Genomic DNA, 23,573 nt, shown 5'->3' on the forward strand with positions numbered 1-23,573 from the left:
GAAAGTTTCTCCTCAGAAAAAGATTCTATTAATGGCTATCACCTGATAATTTTCTTTCACAATAAGGTTTTCTTTAAAAGAGCCTTTCTTTGCTGCATTTTGTCAAGGCAATAAGTTAATTAGGGAAAATTGCAACACCATAAAGAGGACATAGGAAAGAAGGCTTAATGGAGTTAAAGAGTGCAAGGATGAGACAGAAGGTCATTGATGCCATTACTTTAGCTATTTTACCTTTTCTCAATTTCTTATTTAAATGGCTCATTTGTCCTCTCTACTGGCACATGTAAAAGTGTAATACAACACACTCCGTTGCTAAACTCTTCACTTCATACAGAATTACGTTTTTCATTTTGCCTTTTAGAAATTTGATTGTGTTCAGTCAATGTGTTATGACCTATTACTAATTACACCTGACTGAGGGGAGTTCTGAAACTCGAAAATGAGTACATGGTCAATACCAGTTGCAAATCATATTTGAAATTTGAAGCTCTGAAAGCAAATGTATTAATATGTCCCAAATAGAACCTGAAATCAATTAGCCTGAGATTAAGAACTCATCTGGAGTAAAAAAACAGAAGACAGTGCTCTTCCAATAACAGTGATGGGAATCTAGAGTACTGGTAATGTGTGTTATCCAGCCTTCCCATTTGAAATGTTAAATTTAAAGGAACATTTGTTAGCACTGTTTAATTGATTGAGTCCTTATTTTCATTTTAATCATGTATTACATGCATGTGTACTCACAAACATATTAGTTTTTCTGTCTTTGTGAGGACTACCCATTGACTATTTTATTGCTATTTGCTGTTTTTCACCAAAGTAAAACTCAATACAGGGTGAAAAAACACTTTTCTATTTTAAAAACATGACCAGGTACTTTCTTTCTCAAATTTCTCAAATTGTGGCCCCATGTTGATAAGTAAACATACCACTCCCCAACACACATAAATACAAAATACAAAGCTCTAAAATACTCTCAGTTTATCATGTACTGAGAGCAAACACAGGGAGATTTTGGTTGCTAAGCAACCTGAAAACATTTCCTCATTTAGCTAAAGAACATAAAGTTCTGAAGCAATACATGTAGTACTGACGGAAACAAAAAAAAGTAGCAGAACGTTTTTTCTCTTTTGCCATTAATTAATATTTTAATTAGCAAACAAAATGTATCAATATTTTATTTCAGTGTCGCATTATGTAAATTACAATTTTATTTCATATTTCAAAATCAATTGAAAGAAGGTTTAGAGTTGTCAGATTATGAGCTATTATATATTCAGGGAATCTGAATCAGGTTGAAATGATTTCAAGGAAACAACATGTCCAAACTTGATAATAAAGCCCATTACACCTTCCTAGCATGATATAATATTGTATATATAATCTCATATTACTAGACAAATTACCATATGCTTGCAGAATTGATCATCCATATCAATTAGTTTAAAATAGTCTGATGCGTCTATCTCTGTGTGCATGGAGCATTTAAAATTAGGTCTATTTTCTTCAAGTATGTTTACAAGAGCTTCATTTCCTTGTTCATTTTCCTCATTCATTTCCTCATTCAACATGAGATACATAATAGATAAGAATAAGAATTTATTCTTTTATTCCACTAATTTATAGAAATGCTTTCCAATTGGAATTGATAACACTTGCAGTGTCAGTAAATTTGTAGTAGCATTTGTTTTTAAAATTTTGTTCAGACATTGAGTAGTTCTATAGTGGATTATTATTTAATGATTCCTCATTAATTATTGAATGTGTCTCAAATTAGTTTTGATTTATTTTCTGTGAACTTAGTGCATGCAATTATTAATACACTGTGGCCATACGATTTCTGCAATGTAGCACTGGTGTCAAAAAAAGGAAAGTGCAGTATCTGATCAATTTGCAGCTCCCTTTCTGACTGAGTTGGCTTTGGGCACCAAGCCAAAACCAGAGGAAATAGTTAATACCGTCTGTTATAACATCCAGCTTCTAAGCATAATGCTCCCTACTTATCAGTAGAACTCACTGACGGGAAAAAGACTTTCTTCAGACCTCTGTAAAAATTGCAAGTAACCAATTCATGAACATGTATCAAGATATAATTTAACATGGTCACAGTCCACATGCTATAGATAGATAGATGAGGGATATCTGCATCACAAAGATGCTGCCTTTAAGGGTGCTGGCTCTTAAAATCATCAGTATACAAGTACACTTTTTCAACTTTTCGAAAATCACGGTTCTTCTAAGTGTTTTTTAATAACTAATAATCAATTCGAGCTAATTAGGCAAAGGACCTCGTTAACTGTTTTGCATCCATTTATTCAATGTACAGATGTTTTTTGGGGTGGGGGGGTGAAGGGTCACCCTTGAAAACAATGTGCACATTAAACGTTCAGTGTTTTCATTGCTTCTGCTGAAAGGTAAATGATTATCAAAATGAGAAATGGATTAAAGGGTAACTTGTGATACACTATGACCACGCAGCAGGCGTTACTGGCTCATGTGCAGCCATGCCTGGAGTGGTAAAGGATTGCTCATTGCTAAGGTCTTATTGTGGAACATGGCGAACAAGCCGAAAACCTTACAAGAGAGACATAGGTTCAAGTCATCATGGCAGATACTGCTGATGTGCTCTTGATCAAGGTATTTATTACAGTTCTCAGCATTCCAGGCATGGGATGGCCATCTCAGTAAATAAAAAAAAAATATTGAACAGACATCATTTGTCTGAGTGTTTTTGTTGCTTCACTGTTATTTAAACAAAGAGCATAACCTAGTACTACCATAATAAGACTAATAACTACTACCAATTATTATTACTACTAATAATAACTACTTCCATCTTAGGTTCCAGCTCCTTTATTTGGAACCAAACCTTTAAAATGTTGCCGGCATCACCATGCGCTACAAGGAGACAACAAGAAGAACTTTCTACAAATTCATAAATAACATTAAAGGAACTCAAATCTTACACGCAACATGTACCATTTACGTAATGAAAACCCATATTATTGCAATATTAGTATTGTAATCAATAATATTGCAGAATAAGTATTATTTAAAGAAATGATTAATAACCTGTAAATATTAGAATATTGAGAGGAGACGATTGGTGATGATTCCTGTGGACACTTACAGTACATGTTCTTCTATATTCATTATTAAGCTTCACGGTTTAGTTTTCATTGCTTGTCATGTACTCTTTAACTAAGAGCGTGACTCAGTAAGTGTTCTGTTATATGGGAGCTATCCAGTCTCTTGCAGAGAGGCAAATGGGAGGCAGTACTGGTAGCAGATATTGACAGTTCTCTTCTGTATCATGACACACATATGTATTACTACCATATGAAGATGCGTAAAACTACTTTCCATATTTCCTTACATATTAAGGAAATATCACATATTACACATGTGACCATCTTGGTTCTGCACAGGCTCATGCCCTCACAGCTCCACCCTGCCAGTTTGTCCCACAACAACTGGGCGTGAACCCAGGTCTCCGGCATAATTCAACAGGGAACCAGCCAAGTGAGCTAAAGGAGTCCTCCCTCAGTCCAGGTGGCTGAGGTCCCTGCTACGCGCAGGGAGGGTGATGATGTCACCATGCCCAAACTAGCTCCGCTACACATACAGCAGCCATATCACCCTGCAACTCACAACTGGCACCCCACTTAAGCTAAGCAAGTGTGAGCTTGGCCAGTACCTGGTCCGGAGACATCATGGGAAAAACTAAGGTTGCTGCTGGAACAGGTATTAGTGAGGCCAGTAGGAGGTACTCACCCTGCTGCCTGTGTGGGTCCTAATACCCTAGTGTCCTGTAAAAACGGGCTGTCCTTTGGATTAGACGTAAAACTGAGGTCCTAACTCTCTGCAGTCATTAAAAATCCCAGGGTGTTTCTTGAAAAGAGTAGGGGTGTTACCCTGATGTCCTGGCCACATTTCCCATTGGCCTTTACCAAATCATGGCCTCCTAATAATCCCCATCTTTGAATTGGTTTTATCACTCTGTTCTCTTTCCCACTGATAGCTGGTGTGTGGTGAGTGTACTGGCGCACTATGGCTGCACATTGGTGGTGAAGGAAGGGAGTCCCCATTACCTTTTAAGCGCTTTGAGTGGAGTGTGCAGAAAAGTGCTATGTAAGTGTAAGGAATTAACCTTACACTAACCTAGATGACACTGGTTAGAGTCTGGGCTGTGTCAAGACTGCTTGTGTCCAAGCAGCAACACACAACAGCCCACGCACTGCTGGATTTGGCCAAGGGCTTGACTTGGTCAGTTCTTCCATGACCAGCAACAAAACATTGAGTCTGAGGACCTGAAAGTTTGCAGGGACATCAGCCTTCCTCCACTGGTTCTCTAAGGCTTGGATTAAGAAAACGAATGACCCCATCCCGCTAATGACAAAATTCCCCTACTTGCTCAGCTAGTTTTGCTTATTCTTATTCTGTCCTCCTTTCTACTGTAACCCATCAGGTACAAGTGTGGTAATCTGTTACAGGGAGAGAGTCAATGTGGGTTAAACCAGGATTTAAAGTTTGTAATTTTTCAGCAACAGGGGAAAAAAGTAACAATAATGTCACTATTGACTGTAGCGTCTGTTCCCGGCAGGAGTGCGGAAGGACCGCAGGGGCAGACACCTACAGAAAGTGAAGCGCAAGGGAGTGGAGCTGGAGGAGAAGGATTACAGGGACTGCAGCCCCCCTCAGAGGAGAACTTTGCTTTCCCTGGAGGCCCCGGATCTCAGGAAAAAGAACCCAGCCCTGAACCTGTCCGTGGACCAGGTCCTGCACTTCCTGATGAGCGCCGAGCCGCCGACACTGTGCTCCAAGCAAGAGCACACAAGGCCATACACGGAAGTCACCATGATGAGCCTGCTCACCAACCTGGCTGACAAGGAGCTAGTGCACATGATAGCATGGGCAAAAAAAGTACCGGGTAAGAGCAAGCTCTTTCTCTCTCAAGTGGCTAGAAATTTAAATAGACTGGGCCATGACATTTTCAAATTCGATATTAGATCTATGGAATGTATTGTTTTCTGTCTCTTTGGTATATGATTAAGCAAAGGAAGTGTTAGGCTTTGAACCAGTCAGGTAAAATTTAAGATTCAAAATATAAATACAGGACTTACTGAGGTTTACCTTAAATAACTGGACCACAGCTAGGAGCCAAAAATAAACAGGCCACTGCAACTGTCAAAGCAAAACCAATGCTTTACCAAACACAAACATTTCCACAAATATTCCTATTATACTGAACAATTAACTTTACCTTCATCACACCAGAATCTTGCTTTTTTTTTGAAGTAGCAATATCACCCTGCAGCTCACAACTAGTGACCCCTCTCCTGGTGGGAAAGCTGATAGATAAGATAAGATCACTTTATTGGCCATATACAATTTCTTGCATTAGGAATTTGTCTTTTCCCATACCTCATCTTGCTCTCCATGAGACACACAGACAGGGAGAAAAGCTGGGGATCAGAATGCAGGGTCAGCCATTTATACGGTGCCCCTGGAGCAGATGGGGTTAAGGGCCTTTCTCAGGGGCTCAACGGAGTAGGAGTCCTCTGTGGACCATGGGATACAAACCAGCAACCTTCCAGCCAGATCCTTAGCCACAGACCCATCGCACCGCCCCAATCAGGGAAGAGTGCGAACGCATTCCTCCTCTAGACGAAAATTTTAAAGTCGAGATTCCCACATTGGGGGAATTCGCAGGGGTCAGCACAGCCAGTGTGCAATGGCTGAGCCTCCCCCAGGGCAAACCACCTGTGTGATTATGGTATCGCCCCTGCCAGGTAAGTGGTGGTCCCAGCAGGGAGCACTCATCCTATGGTCTGTGTAGGTCCTAATGTCCCAGTGTATCAATGAGGACAAAGTAAAAAAAAAAAGCACCGCCCTTCAGATGAGCCATAAAACCAAGGTTGTGACTCTCCGAGGTAATTAAAATCCCAGGGCATTCCTTGACAAGACTGGGGGTTTTAACCCTGGCATATTGGCCAAAGTTTCCCTTGTTCTTTACCAATCAATGCCTCCTTATAATCCCCATCTATGAATTAGCATCATCACTTTGTTTTCCTCCACACTGATAGTTGATGTGTGGTGAGCGTACTGGATCAATGTGGGTACTACACATTGGCGGTAGTGGAAGGGAGTCCCCATTGCCTATAAAGAGCTTTGAGTGGAGTGTCCAGAAAAGCGCTATATAAGTGTAAGGATACTATTAGCTGTGTGCTCTCTTTATATGGTTTCTAATCAAGTACAGTATGTGCGCTATTGTGTGGCAAGAGATAAAAAAAATCAAAGTGCAAATCAAAGGGAACAAGTGCAGGGCTTACTGTGTATACAAAATTCTTTTTTACTTTAAAAGAAGAATAGCCTTCTCTTGAGTATATGATTAACAAGTCCCCTTTTCAAAAAAGCAAGAAGTATTAGAGGGGCTGTGATTTGAAAAGTCACTAACCTCTGAACAGGAAAGAATTACTGACTCACTGTTGCTAATCCAGTAGCAGGTCCACAGCCCTTCACCATCACAGCAGGATTAAGATCAGTCCAAGTAAATGACAAAACTAAAAGCAACTGACTCAGAGAATAATTTACTGCTTTAGGCTGCAATCAAGCATGTAAGTTTTGAAACACTAAATTAACCACACTGGCTTACTAACTTGAAAACAGACATAACGTTGTGTTCCCATTTTATGGTTCATAACCATTCCAGAGATTAATCTAGGCAACAATGATTTGCGATCTGACAAACTGTTACTCTATTACAGGGCTTTACTGATTTAAGTTCTTCAAAGTTTATAAATGAAAAACAAAGTATATAACTATACATTTTCCAGAGCAGTCCATATAAGCCTGAAGTGTTATAAGAAGGCTAATAGCTTATTCATATTGTACATTTTCGATTTTGTAGTAATCTATTTTGTCACATACCAATTTAGTTTGTTTACAATTTGAGGCTGATAGAGTACCTTAGTGTGGGCTTTCATGAAAGGGTATAACCAAATAAGGATATATCACTTCATCAATGCTGCACAAAAGTCTCCTTCTGAGGTTTAAAATATGCCTTTTAAATTGAGGTCGAGGTCCGGGACTGATGGTAAAGAATCAACGGTGCAGATAATGAGTACAGAAGGATCAGGACACAGTGTAAATGTGACAGTGTACTTCTGAAGTATTTGTGTGCGTGCTGAATAATTGCTGCCTCCATCTGATTGAGGTATAAAGGCTTTTTTTGTCTTGGGAACTCTAGGGTTGATTCCTCTGTTTTATTTTTAACCACGTATGATAAGAAACTCAGACATTCTTTCCTTTCTTCAACACGATGATTTATGTAGAAGATGCCAAAAACAGCTAAAAAGCCAAAGTGCACCATAGAGACGTTTCTGCTCCTTTTTGGCCTCAACACAACACTTCATGGAACCACAGTGCTGTAAGGAAAGGGGTTCAAGAAAAAACTTCTAACTTAGACTAGTGTTTTAAAATACTTCTAAAAGTTATAAGAATAGTGCCTTCTTTTAAGCATTACCAAAGCAGGAAAAATGAGTAAATAGCATGAGCAGGAACAGTGCCCATCGTGAAAGATTGATATTCCCATCAGTCAAGAGTTGAAACTTGGAATCACAAATGAAGAGTTTACATCGTTTCAGTTGTGTCATCAATTACGGCCTGTTAATTCACATCCTTCCATGAGTGTCCATGACTCTTTTACTGATATATGTATGTGTTTAATCCAGGATATTAATTTGGTTGCTTTTATGCAAGATTTAGTCTAAGTCTTATCATAGTATGGCCGCAGTAATAAATAGATAAATAATAATAATAATTGCTGACACTTATATAGTGCTTTTCTGGACACTCCACTCAAAGCGCTTTACAGGTAATGGGGACTCCCCTCCACCACCACCAATGTGTAGCCCCACCTGGATGATGCGACGGCAGCCATAGTGCGCCAGAACACTCACCACACATCAGCTATCAGTGGGGAGGAGAGCAGAGTAATGAAGGCAATTCATAGAGGGGGACTATTAGGAGGCCATGATTGGTAAGGGCCAATGGGAAAGTTGGCCAGGACACCAGGGTTACACCTCTTCCAGCAGCAACCTTAGTTAGTTTTTCCCAGGAGGTCTCCCATCCAGGTACTGACCAGGCTCACACCTGCTTAACTTCAGTGGGCTTCCAGCTGTGAGTTGCAGGGTGATATGGCTGCTGGATATACTCCCCTGCAAATGGTACTGACATTCAGGATTTAAGCTACTGGCAAACTATAAAGAACATTACAAACCTTTTTTTCTTATTGCTGTTTAAGCCTTTAAAGGTGTTACATTTAACTTCTTTCCCTCATAAAAATGTTCAGTTTGAGCATGATAGTTTTGCTAAAAAATTATTGAGTTTAAAATGTACTGTATTTACAGTACATAATTTGTCATTCAACAAAAAATCAGATCATTGATGGGGGTGAATATTTTTCTGAGGCACTGAATATTTTTGTAGTGTGCTGGACTTTAAAATTCCTGTTAATTCTTTTTGTGAGTAGTATATTTTCAATTGAGGAAAGGGACTATTTTGTTTATTTTTTTCTGTAGTTTAATGACTGACACCACAGAATACATAATGGTGAGAGTGACGTACAAAAAGCAGTTAAATTTGAAGATTTTAATTAGTCCTTAAACTGCACCAAAGAGTGCATCTCAATTTGGCAAGCTTTGAAAAACAGAATTTATTGTCTTCTGTTGTTTGTAAAAGGTGATTACTGCTCATTAGCACTGGAGAAGGTTAAAAGATAGAAGCGTCATTTAAAATTTAAATGTACAAACAAAATCTCAGACTTCTGTTTCCTAAAGCTTTTCCCAACAGGGTACAATTTGCTTTAAGCTGTAAATGTGAATGAAGTGAGAGCTCATTTGTGGAAATATAAACTAAAGCACTTTGATGCTTGTTTGAAATCTTAATTACTGCTTCCTAGACACCAAGTTTTCATTTGATGTTTTTTGTGATTCTCATTTTTACAACAGATAGCACCTCTGTATTTTGTATTTTATTTTAACCACCATGACACTTAAAGTGTTTTACTTAAACAACAGTTGAAAAAGCAGACATAGCATAGGCCATGTAATGTACAGTATATAATTCATGTGTTATGCATATTCTAATGTTTAGAGAAGCACAATATCCTGGTTGTCTGGCCTTGGGTGGCTTAACCACTGCAGCAGTCAAGAGTGGCCATCAGCTGGAGATCTCCACACTGTCTTTTATTAGGTCTCTCAGGGACAAAATGGCATTTGTTGGTGACTAAAACACTCCACCACTCTCTCTACCTCCATCTTGCACTCTGAAGTTGTCAGTGTGCTCCTTCTGAGTGGGCTTCTGAGCATGCAGGTCATTTGCACTCAGACGGAAAGCTATAGCTTTTTTTGCTAATGTTCAGTTCAAACCTTCTTGGAATTTTTCATGCTGTAGCCACTGCAGTGAACTTAATGCATATGGATCAGATTGATGTGACAGTCCTGGGCTGATGGGGTGAGTTCCCAACTATGAGTCAGTGGGAGACCCCTGTGTCCTCTGCCTAGTTCTTAATCACAGGCTAATGGATTTCACTTTTCTCTTTCTGGCATATTTCAAATTTTGATTTTAATTCCTAAAAGGTCAAAGGGTATTTCCAATCAACTAATAATACCAAAACATTTGTACAAGTTTCTGAGTTTCCAAACTGTGCTTATTCTGGTCCCTTGCCTGGAATGTACTGTACCTTCTACTAAAACAGTGTCTTTCCCACCTGTGTCTGTTCATCACATATTAAGAGTGGTTAAGTAAAAAATAATAGTAAGCAAGATTAACATAATTTGCTTAAAGTTCTGTATATTGAAGCTGTTGAAAACGGCAACCTTCAGATTGGATGCTTTGAAACTCAGGACTGAGTGCAGAAACAAAGTTTCTTGTTTTCATTGACAGAAAGTTAACTTAAGGGCTAAACAGGAAAGCAGATCAACTAAACACATAAAATAGCACTGAAATAGTCTGCCTGTACCAGGGCTGGAAAGATTACCTCAGTGAGCTGTTTCCTAGTTTGTCTGAACTAGCATGCTGTCTGTTGAAGCAGAACGTCTCACTCTCTTAGTAATGTCCCTCATAAACAGGCCATTTTCAGTCATTCCGATAGCAACCAGCTGATGTGCATTACAAAAGCAGAACATGGCCATATTTTTTGTTGCTCTTGCATTAATTAGAATGGCAATTTAAGCAGATTCTTAATCAACTCATTTAGGCAGATTGAACTAATTTCAGCCACCTATCACTGAACACCTGGCGGTTTTATAAAATCACGTGACAGGAGCTCAATGTTTTATCCCAAGAGACCAATACTGCTCAAACTGTCAACAACCATATCGGCTAAACGTTTAAAATGTACATAACATTACTTATGTATCCAATTAGCGACTGAAGTAAAACACGAGTGTTTTCATTGTGCATCAGTTTATCTTTGTAATTTATGTTTTATTCAATCCTCCATGGAACAATGCAGTGTAGACATAGTATTTACATTTTTAAGAAATTAAACGAAAGAATATTTTAAAAACAGGATTTTTTAAGACATGAATGTTTGCTTTGGGAGCCATGTCACTAGTAATGGTGCTAGTAGAAATATCAGTTTTATGCTTGTATTTTTTGCTATATGGATATGACCTTAAGTGATGCATGTTTGGTCTACCAACACATCATACTCAAAATACATAGAACAAATAGAGAAAACTGTTAAATCATCAATGCCAAGTGTTTGCAAAATATCTTGTCCAGTCATCCTTTGTTATTTGACTTGAAGGCAAATTATGATAAATAGACAACAGAGGAACTAAAACAAGCATGCAGGAATTTATTCTGCCTCATCACTTATTCATATCATTTGATCCACTTCACTTTTAAACTCATTTCACATTATTGTGTTTTTAACAGCTGTTAATCAATCATCACCTGTGTTGTGGGTCAGTGCAATCAGGACATGCACTACATTGTTGAAAGATACGTATGCTGGAGAGGTGCTGGATGAGCTTTGATGCAAAACTCAATACAGGCTATGCCTCTCAAAAAACTTTGTGTAGCTACCGAATTCCTGCATTTCACATTTTCATCTTGTCCAAAAAATCATACACATTAATTTCAAAGTGATGTTAGCAGAAAGGACAGTGCTTTTTGTCCTACTGTCAAAAAAGGAAGTAGGTTTGTAGGGATCAGTCCAGGTATAGCAAATAGCCTGTTGTTTGTCAGATTAAAAAGACAAAAAGACTGACATAAACAATTGGATGCATCATGCCCAAAACTCAAGTCTTCAGCACAGAATTTACAGTGGGTGACATGCAGCAAATATGACCCAATATCATATAATTCTGAGACAGTCAGATCAGTTTTTGGTGTTGCAGATACTATAGATCTTATAGAAGCACTTTGGATCATATTGTAATCTCTGCTGGAGATCGGGTCCATGCTGTAAGAAAAGTGAGTTTGAGTAGAATGAGAAACAAGCAAAAGATAGTGAACAGTGTGGAGAAGTGGCTAGGGTTTGGAATGACACATAACTAGAAATTGTAGGTTCAAATCTCTTGTTGCGCACGGATGCTGAACCCTTGAGAAAAGTTCTTCATTCAGCATGCTACTGTACATTGAAATACCCATTTGTGTAAATATGTACAAACGAAAATGTCACATCTCATAAATGAATCAATGTTGGGTCTGGTCAGTGGGTGGGATAAAACACCTCAAAGGAAATCAACTTGTAAATGGTTTTTAGTGGACTAGAAGATGACACTGTTTACTCTGGACTAGAATTTCCAATCCAATGTCCCAGTATGGTTCTGAACTGCACTGTAGGAAGTGAGATGTTAATGTGACTGGTCATTAAAGATCAGATGGCACTATTCATAAGAGTAGGTGTGATACCCCAGAGTCATGACTAACTTATATTTTGGTCTTGTTCAGTCTGGTCTGCCTAATTCAATATGTGAAGTAATTTTCTCTCTTTTCCACCTGATCTGCTGTGCAGTGGGGCTGCTGGCACATACTGTATGTGATGCTTGCTTGACTAATTTGTCTCCCATATATAAAGCACAGGATACATTAAGATAAAAAGTGAATTGAAAAACCAAAGCATTGTTGTTAATTAAGTATAAGCCACTCTGGATCAATGGGGCAGTATAGTAAATTAATAATAATTAATAACAAACTGGACATTATAGGGCAGAATGTTACCATTTTGTTGCAATTGTTATGAACTGTATAGTTTACCACAGATCTTACGACATGGCTCAATAATAAGATATGGTGGAATTGTCTGTGGGAAGGTACATTTTAGTCAATTCAGAGAGGTTTAAATATATTTATCTGCATATATACAGTATACATGTATATGTAGTAGTGGTACGATTGCTGACTAATACTACCTGAAAAATATAATGTTTTTTTCCTTAGGAATATTAATAATTAGAATGGAGTAGACTGTAATGGATGTACAGTAAACTGTTTTTCTAAAAACAGTGCAAAAACTGTTGTGTGCACCATATTTCAGTGTTCAAAACACATTCTAGTTAAAAGACAAAAGAGTTATAAGGGTAATAAGTTTGGTAACCTGATGCATGGTCTGGAGAAAATAATTTAAAAACGTAATGAATCCCCAGCACATTTCAGAGCTTCCTCCTACATGACACAAGCTTGGTGTTCTGAATTGTGAGAGGGAGTTCTTGATAATTTGGGGAGCTACCAAGTGATTTGAAATACCAGTGGGCTGACACAATACATTAGCCAGTAAAAAGGCACATAAATTTAGATGTGCCCGACAGTTGTATTTTTTAACTGGAACATTCAGTTTATAGACAGAAAGTCTAGATTGAAATTTCTGAAACATTCTGGAAAAATGTCAATACCAGTTGTAGCATAATGCAAAAGTGTGTGGTGAACAAGCATTACCTTGTATCATTCTATACAGTGCTGTACTGTACGGTGCTATGTTGAGAAATGTATGGTCCTTTCATTGTATAAAGCTAAAATCCTTACCCTCACAACACTTTTGCTGTGCTCTTCCATTCTTCTCCCATAAGTAAGAATAATTATAATAATAATAATAGCTTACACTTATATTGCGCTTTTCTGGACACTCCACTCAAAGCACTTTGCTTTAATGGGGACTCCCCTCCACCACCACCAATGTGCAGCATCCACCTGGATGATGCGACGGCAGCCATAGTGCGCCAGAACACTCACCCCACATCAGCTATCAGTGGGGAGGAGAGCAGAGTAATGAAGCCAATTCATAGAGGGGGACTATCAGGAGGCCATGATTGGTAAGGGCCAATGGGAAATTTGGCCAGGACACCGGGGTTACACCCCTTCTCTTTTCGAGAAACGCCCTGGGATTTTTAATGACTACAGAGAGTCAGGACCTCGGTTTTACGTCTCATCTGAAGGACGGCGCCTGTTTTTACAGTATAGTGTCCCTGTCACTATACTGGGGCATTAGGAACCACATGGACACCGCAGGGTGAGCACCCCCTACTGGCCCCACTAACACCTCTTCCAGCAGCAACCTTAGTTTTTCCCAGGAGGTCTCCCATCCAGGTACTGACCAGGCTTACGCCTGCTTAGCTTCAGTGGGTTGTCAGTTGTGAGTTGCAGGGTGATACGGCTGCTGTGTTGTAGTCAGATTTTTTTGCTATTTGTTTGTAATCTACTTCTGTTTCCAATTAAATTTGGAGTGATCATCAGAGCTCCTTGAAAAAGTGTGTGGTCATCCAGTCTTCTAAACGTTTAAATGTAAACATAAATAAATAGTTTTCTATCTGAATTAAAATAAAATATCTCAATCATTTTTCACCATCACACAGGTACGTTCAAGCCTTTGAAATACATTGCACTGTCCTTACATTAATTATGTATTATAATTTATCTTCATAATTTGTCTTAGAAATTTATAGTTTATTCGTTGTCTTTGAGAATGAAATCATTTCTATGAGCTCTGCCTGTTTTGTCCCCAGGGTTTCTGGATTTATCTCTTCATGACCAAGTGCAGCTGCTGGAGAGCTCCTGGTTAGAGGTGTTAATGATTGGACTCATCTGGCGCTCAATGGAGTCTCCCGGGAAACTCATTTTTGCTCCTGACCTGATTCTGGACAGGTTGGTAAAACCTTTCTACTAAAAGTAAAAAAATCCATTTTATCTCAGACTTATATCTTAGCAACATGTCTTGACAATTTTGACAATTTTGATGACAAGAACTCAGAGGGGGAATACACCTGCTCATTATATGTGTGGATGAACAAGCCATTCCAGTCTGTGACACTGGACAGGTTGCATACTGTATAGCCACTCAACTGTTTATAAACCAAATTCAGTTACATTGTTCTGGGAGCCAGGATTACTTTGAATTATGACATTTCTAACTGTACATCCCATTTGTGAAACAGAAACCCATGAAGTAATATATAGGTATATTAAAGACTCTCTTCATGAAATATAGTTCTGCTTCTTAATTATTGATCTAATTTTGAATATTTGGGTTATCATTCATGAAATCATAAAAACATATGAAACTTAGCCTTCAGAGCAATGACTCTATGAATATCGAAAACTGTTTAAAACCAGAAGTAATCACAAGAACTTTCAATGCCCAGTAGTTAACAATGTGAACAATGCAGCAGTAGAAGAAACAAGTAAAGGTTTATTCCATGCTGAAAAGAGAAGAAAGGAAACACTATGTTTTGGCTGTGGAGCCTTCTTCGGGTGTGAAGTCGCAGAAACATTTTTGTATGTCTGTATATATTTATTTGTTTATTTAAACAGGGCTTGGAGAATTGATTGGATGTACGTAGAGCTGTTCTGACAGTGCATTGTCAGCCTCTACTTCTTCTTTGTTACACAAGTCTAGTCCTGATCATTTCCAGCAGTGTATTCTTTACTCAGCTGTTGCAATGCCTTATTTGCTGTTCCTTGACTGATGCCAGGAAAGAAACGGCTTACCTTTATTTAATCTCAATTCTGCATTTAACTGTTTGTCCTTAAATGATTGCCGCACAGTGCTGCTAAGAAGTAATACAGGGAATCAACAGAATAATGTTATTTCCAAATTGTGAAATATGAAAATATGACAGAAAAATATCAAAGACGTTTTTAGACATCCTTGTCATGTTTTTTGTACTTTTAATCAAACTGTGAAGTTTCAGGATGATAAGGTAAAGCAAACAACCCTTTATAAAAAAGTAATGGTGCGCTCATACATTTGTGCAATTAAATAAATATCTTTGTTTGGACTAATAATTCATTTCCCAAACAAACAACAAGATAATTGATTTTTTGTTCTTATGTTCTACATGTACAACTGAATAGCCATTTACATCTCAGTATACTGACCTCTGATATCATAATGTTACAAGGCCAACTACTGTGTATCTGGATAAACACCTGAGCTCTACTGTTGGATAGAAAATAGGAGATGAGACCAAACCAGGCACTAGTGGGGTGATTTGATTTTGCCAGTGCCTTATATCATTCTAACACCGTCTCACCATTGTCTAAAACTTCTGAGATATGGCTCCCAAGGCTTGATTAAAAAAAGTGAGACAAAAAGTCCCACTAATAAGTCAAAAGATATTTGTTGAACTGTAATTGGCCTCAAATAAGCATCACTCCAGCTCTTTTCCTTTCTTCCTTAGCCAAACTGGCATCCTGTTATTGTGTCTAAAACTAAAAAAAAAAAAAACCTGAGGCGCTTGATCTCATTATAGTTACCAAAATATGTACTGTGTTCTCATGTATTAATCTAATTCTGCAGGCAGTACAACATACCATTGACATATCTCTATATAACTTTAAAACAAAATCATATCTTCCACACAACTGTGGAATGGAATTATGGAATATTTCTTATTTTCAATTCAGATATTATATACCAAGTAAATACAGTATATATAGTGTATGATGTGAAACTGGTTAGTGAATGTAAATGCATTCAATTTTTCCAGTAAAAACAAAAATCCTGTAAACTGTGGTTATCATTCCATAAAAATAATTAAAATGTGTTATTTTGCTAAATAATGACCCCAGTCTTAACATTGGTATCAGTAAGTTGATATGTAGCCTTCTAGGAAACATTTTTTAAAATTGCTCCTGTTTCATTTTCAGACTGGCAATCTCTCCCTCCCTTGCAAAAGGTGCTCTGAAGATTTAATTAAAATAGCTTTCTGTGGAAAATGTTCTATTTGCTTCCAAGAGCTCTTTTTTTCTCCCCCAAAAAAGACGAGAATATGAGTGAATTAATCATACCACTCAGAAATATACATGTTTTTCAGGTACAGGCTGTACTTTCTATGCCTTTCATCTCACTAAACACCACATACTGATCCATACCGCTGGCTCTTCACAAGGACATATGAAGAGTTGCTGGTTCAGTGAGCCTGAAATACTAATCTCGTCGTCCAGGTGCCAAGCAGGACAATTTACACTTGCTCAGTCTGTTTCTTTGTCTGTTTTCAATGTTGATGAGGCATTAGAAGTCTTCCTTGAACTGTTTAATTTCCTCTTAAAGAGTGAATTTGAAAAAAAGAATGCCTTCTGCTTTTCTAATAGTGCCAGCCACTTTAATAAAAAAAAATCTCATAAAAAATAAGTTAATTAAGAATTGTGTTAAGTATCTTAAACTGCAATAAATTAAGCAGGAAACAGAAAATAAATATAACAGCATTTTTAAATACAAAATACCTGGGGCGAGCTCAAATGAACACCACAAACTGTAGAAAAATTCATTAATTCTATCATATTGTGAAATGTATTGCATATCAAGTACCTTTTTGCTCACTAATTTATCAAGAAGGCTACGCACAACTGGTCAACCAAAAAAGAGAAATACATAGTGATAGTCAGATAAGTTAAAAATGTGATTAAGTATGTAACAATGTTTCCAATTAATAATGAATCAGTTTGTCAGGGTGACCTACATTTCACTTCATTATATTTTGAACTTCATGGCCTTCTCTTTGACATTCATTTTTTTTTAAGTTAGCTACAATTTCTCAGAATTGTTATTAATTGACTAACTGGATGACTTCTCTTTAATATCTTTTGTGGTATTGGATGAAAGGTGTCTGCTTTTAATATATAAACAGAAGTAGTGAGGTAAAAACATTTTTTTAAATAACAATATCCAAGAAGCTGATAGATACTGCACAAGACTTCTGGAAATGTCTAACTTTAAAAATGCTTTTAGGAATGAAACACTTAAAGGTTCAAGGTTAAATTAAATCCATAGTATTGTTTGTGTGTACTCTGGATTGAATTTCAATACTCTGGATTTAAACAAGCACCTGCCACTGATAAATAAGTACTTAATATTTTTTTACTTCATAGCAAGGGGCCCTTCTGCCTTTCTCTGCTTCTTCTACCTTCACACATCATGTCAGTAGCACTGTTACAAATCATGGTAAACAACTCAAGAGCCAAAGCAAACGCATCAGAGAGACATGGGACTTGTGTTAGTATTAGCTGTTCTGTTTCAAAAAGAAAAAAAATAACACAACTTGTCTGTACAATTCTTAATATACTACACAATACATTCAGACTGGTTTAAGGGCACAAGTAAGGTTCTTTCAGATTGTAGTCCAGTTTCTCTTCAGTTTAGTAAGATTGAATTCCAGGCTTTGCAAAGTTTCTGCAGGTAGCTTTCTAGATATCTCTTGCCTGTTTTGTCCATATTATTTGAAAACCCCATTTGTTCACATTGAATTACCAGCAGCTATATCACCCTACAACTCACAACTGACTACCCACTGAAGATGTGAGCCTGGCCAGTACCTGAATGGGAGACCTCCTGGAAGGTTGCTGCTGGAAGAAGTGTTAGTGAGGCCTCACCTGCTGTCTGTGTGGGTTCTATTGCCCCACTATAGTGATTAAAAAAGGTGCAGTCTTTTGGATGAGATGAAACTGCGGTACTGACTCTGCGGTTATGAAAAATCCCAGAACATTTAATGAAAACAGTAATAACCCCAGTGCCCTAACCAAAGTTCTTCATGGCCTTTACCAACCATTGTCCCCTAATAATCCCCATCTATAAATTGGCTTCATCACTCTATTCTCCTCACCACTGACAGCTGATGTGTGGTGAGTGTACTGGCACATTATGACTGCTGTTGCATCATCCAGGTATGTGCTACACTTGGTGGTGGTGGAGGAGAGTCTCCATTACCTTTAAAGCGCTTTGAGTGGAGTGTCTAGAAAAGCGCTCTATACGTATAAGGATTATTTATTATATTTACATTATGTATTATCACCTTGCCCATAGTACTTTATGCAGGTTACAAGACTGGTCCCATAGATAGATGGATAGATGTGCTTAATTCCCAAGAAGAATGGTTTTACTTCTGGTTATCAAACCATATATTGCCTTTGTTGCCAACATTTTCTTTTAGCCAGGAGCTAAATCACTTTTTATATAAACAACCAATTCATCAATGCTGCTAACCACTTAATCTGTGACAGCCCACAGTACAGAAATATCCACTCCAAATTCCTGGAGATTATCTGGGCTTTTGTGGCCCTGTAAAACAGATAAGAACCTTAGAAACTTATAAAGTGCGGTTTAAAAGGCTACGCCATTGGCAAGACACATTTTCATCATAGTTGGCCCCCAATGCCTTTATTTTCTTTATACTGTATTAACTTGTTGTTTTGAGTTCAGTAATCATATTACTGTTTTGTTAGACAAAATCATTGAGGTTCTTCTTCTTTCTATTTCTATGTTTCACTCTGAATGTGTGCCAGATTAATGATACGGAAATAGAAATCTGACACAAATAATTGTAGCTGTGAGAAAAGAAATCATTCAGCAGCCAGAATTCTGCTGTGGGGTTTTATTTAACGTGTTTTGCTTTTCAGAAATATAGTCTGACGCAGAAATCAGATTTTCTCATTGACTGCAAAAACTATGTAGTAAAATTATATATTTCCACCTCCCTTTATACTTATTTCATACATTTTATCAAGAAAAAAGGAATATTTGATAATGAACTCATGGTCAACATTGGAAGATCAAGCACTCTCTTTCTCTGAGTAAATCAGAGCAATAAAGAAGAGGGTGAAGTTTGATCAAATGTAATTACTTAGTCTGATGGGGATTGTCAGAAAAGTAAACTGGCACTCAAATGGAAAGCTACAGTCAGTCACGGAGAGGCATTTAAATTTCAATTACTTCTCTCAGTGAAACTATCACAGCGTGGAGTGAAGGTCCTCTGTGTATCTTCCACAGGAATGAGGGCAGCTGTGTCGAAGGGATGGTGGAGATCTTTGATATGCTCTTAGCCACTGTCTGTCGTTTCCGCACCTTGAATCTCAAGACAGAGGAGTTTGTGTGTCTTAAGGCCATCATCCTTTTAAATTCTGGTGAGTTTTTTTACATCACATTTGAAGACATTCATATGTTGTACATTGAAACCCAGATACCACATTATTTTCACTATTTCCCTTTTCCACGAACTGTATTGCTTCTGTTTCTTTCCCCTTTACTGTTATGTATTCAATACTATTCCCAAGAGCTGTTTCTGCTTAGTAGCTCAGTGTTAATAGTTAATACACAAAGCTGTTGATAATTATTATTAAGCTGTCATTATAATGGAAGCACTATTCATTATATCACTCAAACATTATATGTGTGGGCTTAAGCTCCTAAAATTCTCAAAATAGTTGTCAAGCCCTCTACAGCCAGAGGGCGCTTCTACTCTGTCCTGTTCCTAGTTTTTCTGTGCCTTTCTTTTCCCTCTGGTGTGTTTTTGTGTGGGGCTATATATTACTGGGTCACTGTTACGTCCCAGTGTGTGTTCTGTGTGTATTTTTTTTCTATGTTCCACACTGCTGACCCTTGATTGTTCTCCCTTCCCCATTGGCCCACCATCACTCCACTGTTTCAGTATGATGTCATCATCAATTAGCTCTCAGCCAATCAGAACACATCTTATTCAGTATATAACCTGGAGGTTTTCAGCAAGGAGAGGCCTTTCGTTTGACTTCGGTCCCATTTGGTTTTGGTTTTCGCTTCTCTTCGCTTCTCTTCGCTTCTCTTCGCTTCTCTTCGCTTCTCTTCGCTTCTCTTCGCTTCTCTTCGCTTCTCTTCGCTTCTCTTCGCTTCTCTTCGCTTCGCTTCTTGGTTTGTTTTGCTTTGTGTGTGTGTATTTTCGTATAGCTTCGGCTTTGTTGTTTTGTTGGATTTACGTTAGTTTCTTTGTACTTTCGTTTGTTTGTGTGTTCATCCTTGTTTTGTCATTACCTTGCCCCAGTGTTACATGTTCAACTTTTGTGTTCTTTTTGTACCCTGCTCCTATTTATTACTCTTGTTTTCCCTTATTTGTCTTCCTGGTTCACTTGTGTTTTTGTGTGAACTTTTGTATATAAGGTTAGTTTAGGTTGTTGGGTACACTTACACACTTAGTTGATTTTGTATTAGTACACTAGTTTAGTACGGGTGAGTGCCATTTGTCTTGTATGGTTTTGGGTAGTCAGTGCAGGTTAGCTAGGGTGTTGAAGACGCCGAAGACCGTGTGTTTCGGGTTTTCTTTTGTAGTCAGATTAGCTTTCCCTCACTGTCCTAGCCAGCTCCATTTTGTTTGTTATTTTCTTTCCTTTGGCACCACTCTATATCCTTACCCTTGTTATCATACTTCCTAGTCCCTCACCAAACCCCCCCCTGCTTCCAAAAGAATTATCCTAAATGTTACACCCCTTTTCCCCTAGATACTTGGGGTCGTAACAGTCACCCTTTCTTCCTGGCTCAGCATTGAGGGTTTGGATGTCTTGAGACCCGCCTAACACCAGGTCGCCCCACATCCGTGGCCTGAGGGCATATGTTTCTATCCCGACATTGTCTGACCTCCTGAGCCCGGGCTAACCCGTTTTGCTGCTACGCATTGGGTCTTTATTGCTCTCCTGACCATTCCACAGCTTGCCCTTTCCGACATCTGTGACAATAGTATAACATTTGTTTCACCTTTTTTACTAAATCATATTTGTGGAAATGCATCTCTGTGGTCTACTTATTTTTTAAGCACAGGACTTACATTACAAAATTTTAAAATATGTGCTGTACCTCGCTGCCGAGTGTGAAGCGGCTGGGATGAGAATCTGCACCTCCAAGACTGAGGTCATGGTTCTCTCCCAGAAAAGAGTGGATTGCTCTCTCTAGGTGGGGGGGAGCAGCTGCCCTTAGTTAGTGGAGGAGTTTAGGTATCTCGGGATCTTGTTCACGAGTGATGGAAGAGTGAGATCGACAAGGGGATCGGGGTGGCATCAGTTGTTTTGCTGGTATGCACCAGTCTTTGGTGGTGAAGCGGGAGCTGAGTTTGAAGACAAAGCTCTTGGTTTACGGGTGGATCTACGTCTCTGTCCTCACGTGGTCATGAGCTCTGGGAAATGACCGAAAGAACGAGACCTCAGATACAAGTGGCAGAAATGAGGTTTCTCCGCAGGGCTGCTGGGCTGGGTGACAGGGTGAGGAGCTCGGCAATCAGAGCCTCAGAGTAGGGTTGCTGCTCCTCCAGATAGAGAGAATTGGATATCTCATTAGGATGCCCCCCAGATGGCTTCCGCTGGAGCTGTTCTGGGCACGTCCCACTGGGCGGAGACCCCGTGGCAGACCCAGGACACACTGGAGGGATTATATCTCTCGGCTGGCCTGGGATCGCCTGGGGATCCCCCAGGAGGAGCTGGAATCTGTTGCTGGGGACAAGGAAGTCTGGGCTGATCTACTCGGCTTGCTGCAACCATGACCCTCACCAGGAAAAGTGGAGTGAAGATGGATGGATGAACTGTACTTTCTAACCCTTCTTCCAAAGACTAAATATTCAGTTGATACGACAGCATCACCACAGGAACATCACAGAGAAATTAACTGCATTCATAACTGAAATAGGGTGGCACAATGGTTAGCATTATATCTCTAACCTGCTGCCCCAGTCCTGGGGCCCTGGGCCCAATTCCTGGGGCGCTGTCTGTGAAAAGTGTGGTTTCGGGTGTTTTTTCTCGGGGTGCTTTCGTTTTCTCCCACAGTCCAAAGACATACTGGTATGTTAATTGGCTTCTGGGAAAATTGGCCCCGGGTGTGAGTGTGTGCATGTTTGTGTCTGTGTGCCCTGCAAGGGACTGTTGCTGTTGTCAGGGTAGGCTCTGACTTTCCTGTGACTCTGTATTGGATAAAGCAGTCAGAAGATGGATAGATGGACAGACACAAATATTGTACTTGTAGCAGACAATTAGTGTTTAAAATTCACGTTTGTGAGGCAAAAGATCAAAGAAAAAAATGGCAAAAACAGAGTCAAAACTTCTGCTAGCACACATAACAGGTGAAAATTAACAGGATCACAATAAGCAAAACGAAAAGAAAATATGTCAATTGATATAAGATAAGTAGACATGTAGACATTTATTTACATGTCCACAAATGTAACAGATAGTTTTGCCATAAATGTGATAGATCTTTTTTAGATCATCTGTAAAGAAAATGGCTGAAGTTTGTGAAAGAGGGCTATGGACTACTGAAAATACAGGTTTTCTGTTAGAATAAATACATGGTGACACCTTGTCAGTATTATAAAATGAACTTGTGCCCATACAATATACCCATACAGCAAAATTACTGCTTGGTCTACAGTATTTTATGATTCGTATTGAAGATATTGTGGCATTTTGCTTTCAATCCAGATTGTTCACATTCAGTTCAGATAGGTAATGGGGTACATTAAGGAACCTTTTTCTCTCCTCTCAGGTTCATGGCCTAAAGTGTAGCACATGTAATTTAAAGTTTGAAGAGAGTGAATAAAGCAAGTGCTGTGACCCTGTCTGTACTGTACCCATTCAGTAAAAATAAAGTTTGTGCCACTGTGACCTTCCCGGTTCCACATGGGCTCATGCCCTCGCTGCTCCACCCCACCGGTTCGTCTCGCAACATCTGGGCATGATCCCGGGTCTCCGGCATAACGCAAAAGGGATCTCGTCAAATGAGCTAAAGGAGACCTCCCAACTCAGGCGGCTGAGGTCCCTGCTACGCGCAGGGAGGGCGATGACGTCACCATGCCCAAACTAGCTCCGCTACACCATTACCAAGGTGGCTCATCATGACAGAACTCATCCTGGTTTCTGCACATTAAGCATACTAGTGGGTGCATGACTCTTGGGACACCAGTCCATCACAGGCATCCCCCCAGCAATGCTGGTCCCTCTTATACAGCTGGGTGGACTGGGGCAACTGGGGCAAAGTACCTCCCTAAGATTACAACAGCAGGGCCTGCAGTGGGAACTGGAAACCAGGGCCTGTCATTTCTTAGTGTTGAGGCCTAGTCACTATACTAAGCCACCCCCATAGTCATGAGGACAATAAACTAATTGATCAGAACTTAGAGAACACAGATGCAATCTGAGAGACATTAAATTCCTAAATTCTGATCCATCACCACCATCTTATTTGCAAAGAGCTAAGAAATGCATAGCTAGTGTATTGCATTATCCTGTGGAAAAGGCAGGAATATGGATAGAAAAAGGAGTGTAAACTTTAAAACCTGCTA

General features: G+C 39.0%; 1 protein-coding gene and 1 non-coding gene across 2 annotated transcripts in view; one reads left to right on the top strand and one right to left on the bottom strand.

Moving 5' to 3' along the window:
* Window positions 1-23,573, top strand: part of esr1 (estrogen receptor 1) — a 41,997-nt gene that overhangs the window by 10,204 nt on the left and 8,220 nt on the right. Inside the window, exons 4-6 of the mRNA XM_006625845.3 lie at window positions 4,604-4,930; window positions 14,016-14,154; window positions 19,274-19,407. Of these exons, the coding sequence (XP_006625908.1) occupies window positions 4,604-4,930; window positions 14,016-14,154; window positions 19,274-19,407 (600 nt within the window). The remainder of the gene's footprint in view (window positions 1-4,603; window positions 4,931-14,015; window positions 14,155-19,273; window positions 19,408-23,573) is intronic.
* On the bottom strand, window positions 5,638-5,800 carry LOC138226626 (U1 spliceosomal RNA). Its single transcript, XR_011184605.1, has one exon. It is a non-coding gene; the product is annotated as a U1 spliceosomal RNA (small nuclear RNA).

Source organism: Lepisosteus oculatus, chromosome 2 (assembly GCF_040954835.1).
Source record: "Lepisosteus oculatus isolate fLepOcu1 chromosome 2, fLepOcu1.hap2, whole genome shotgun sequence".
Classification (NCBI taxonomy): domain Eukaryota; kingdom Metazoa; phylum Chordata; class Actinopteri; order Semionotiformes; family Lepisosteidae; genus Lepisosteus; species Lepisosteus oculatus.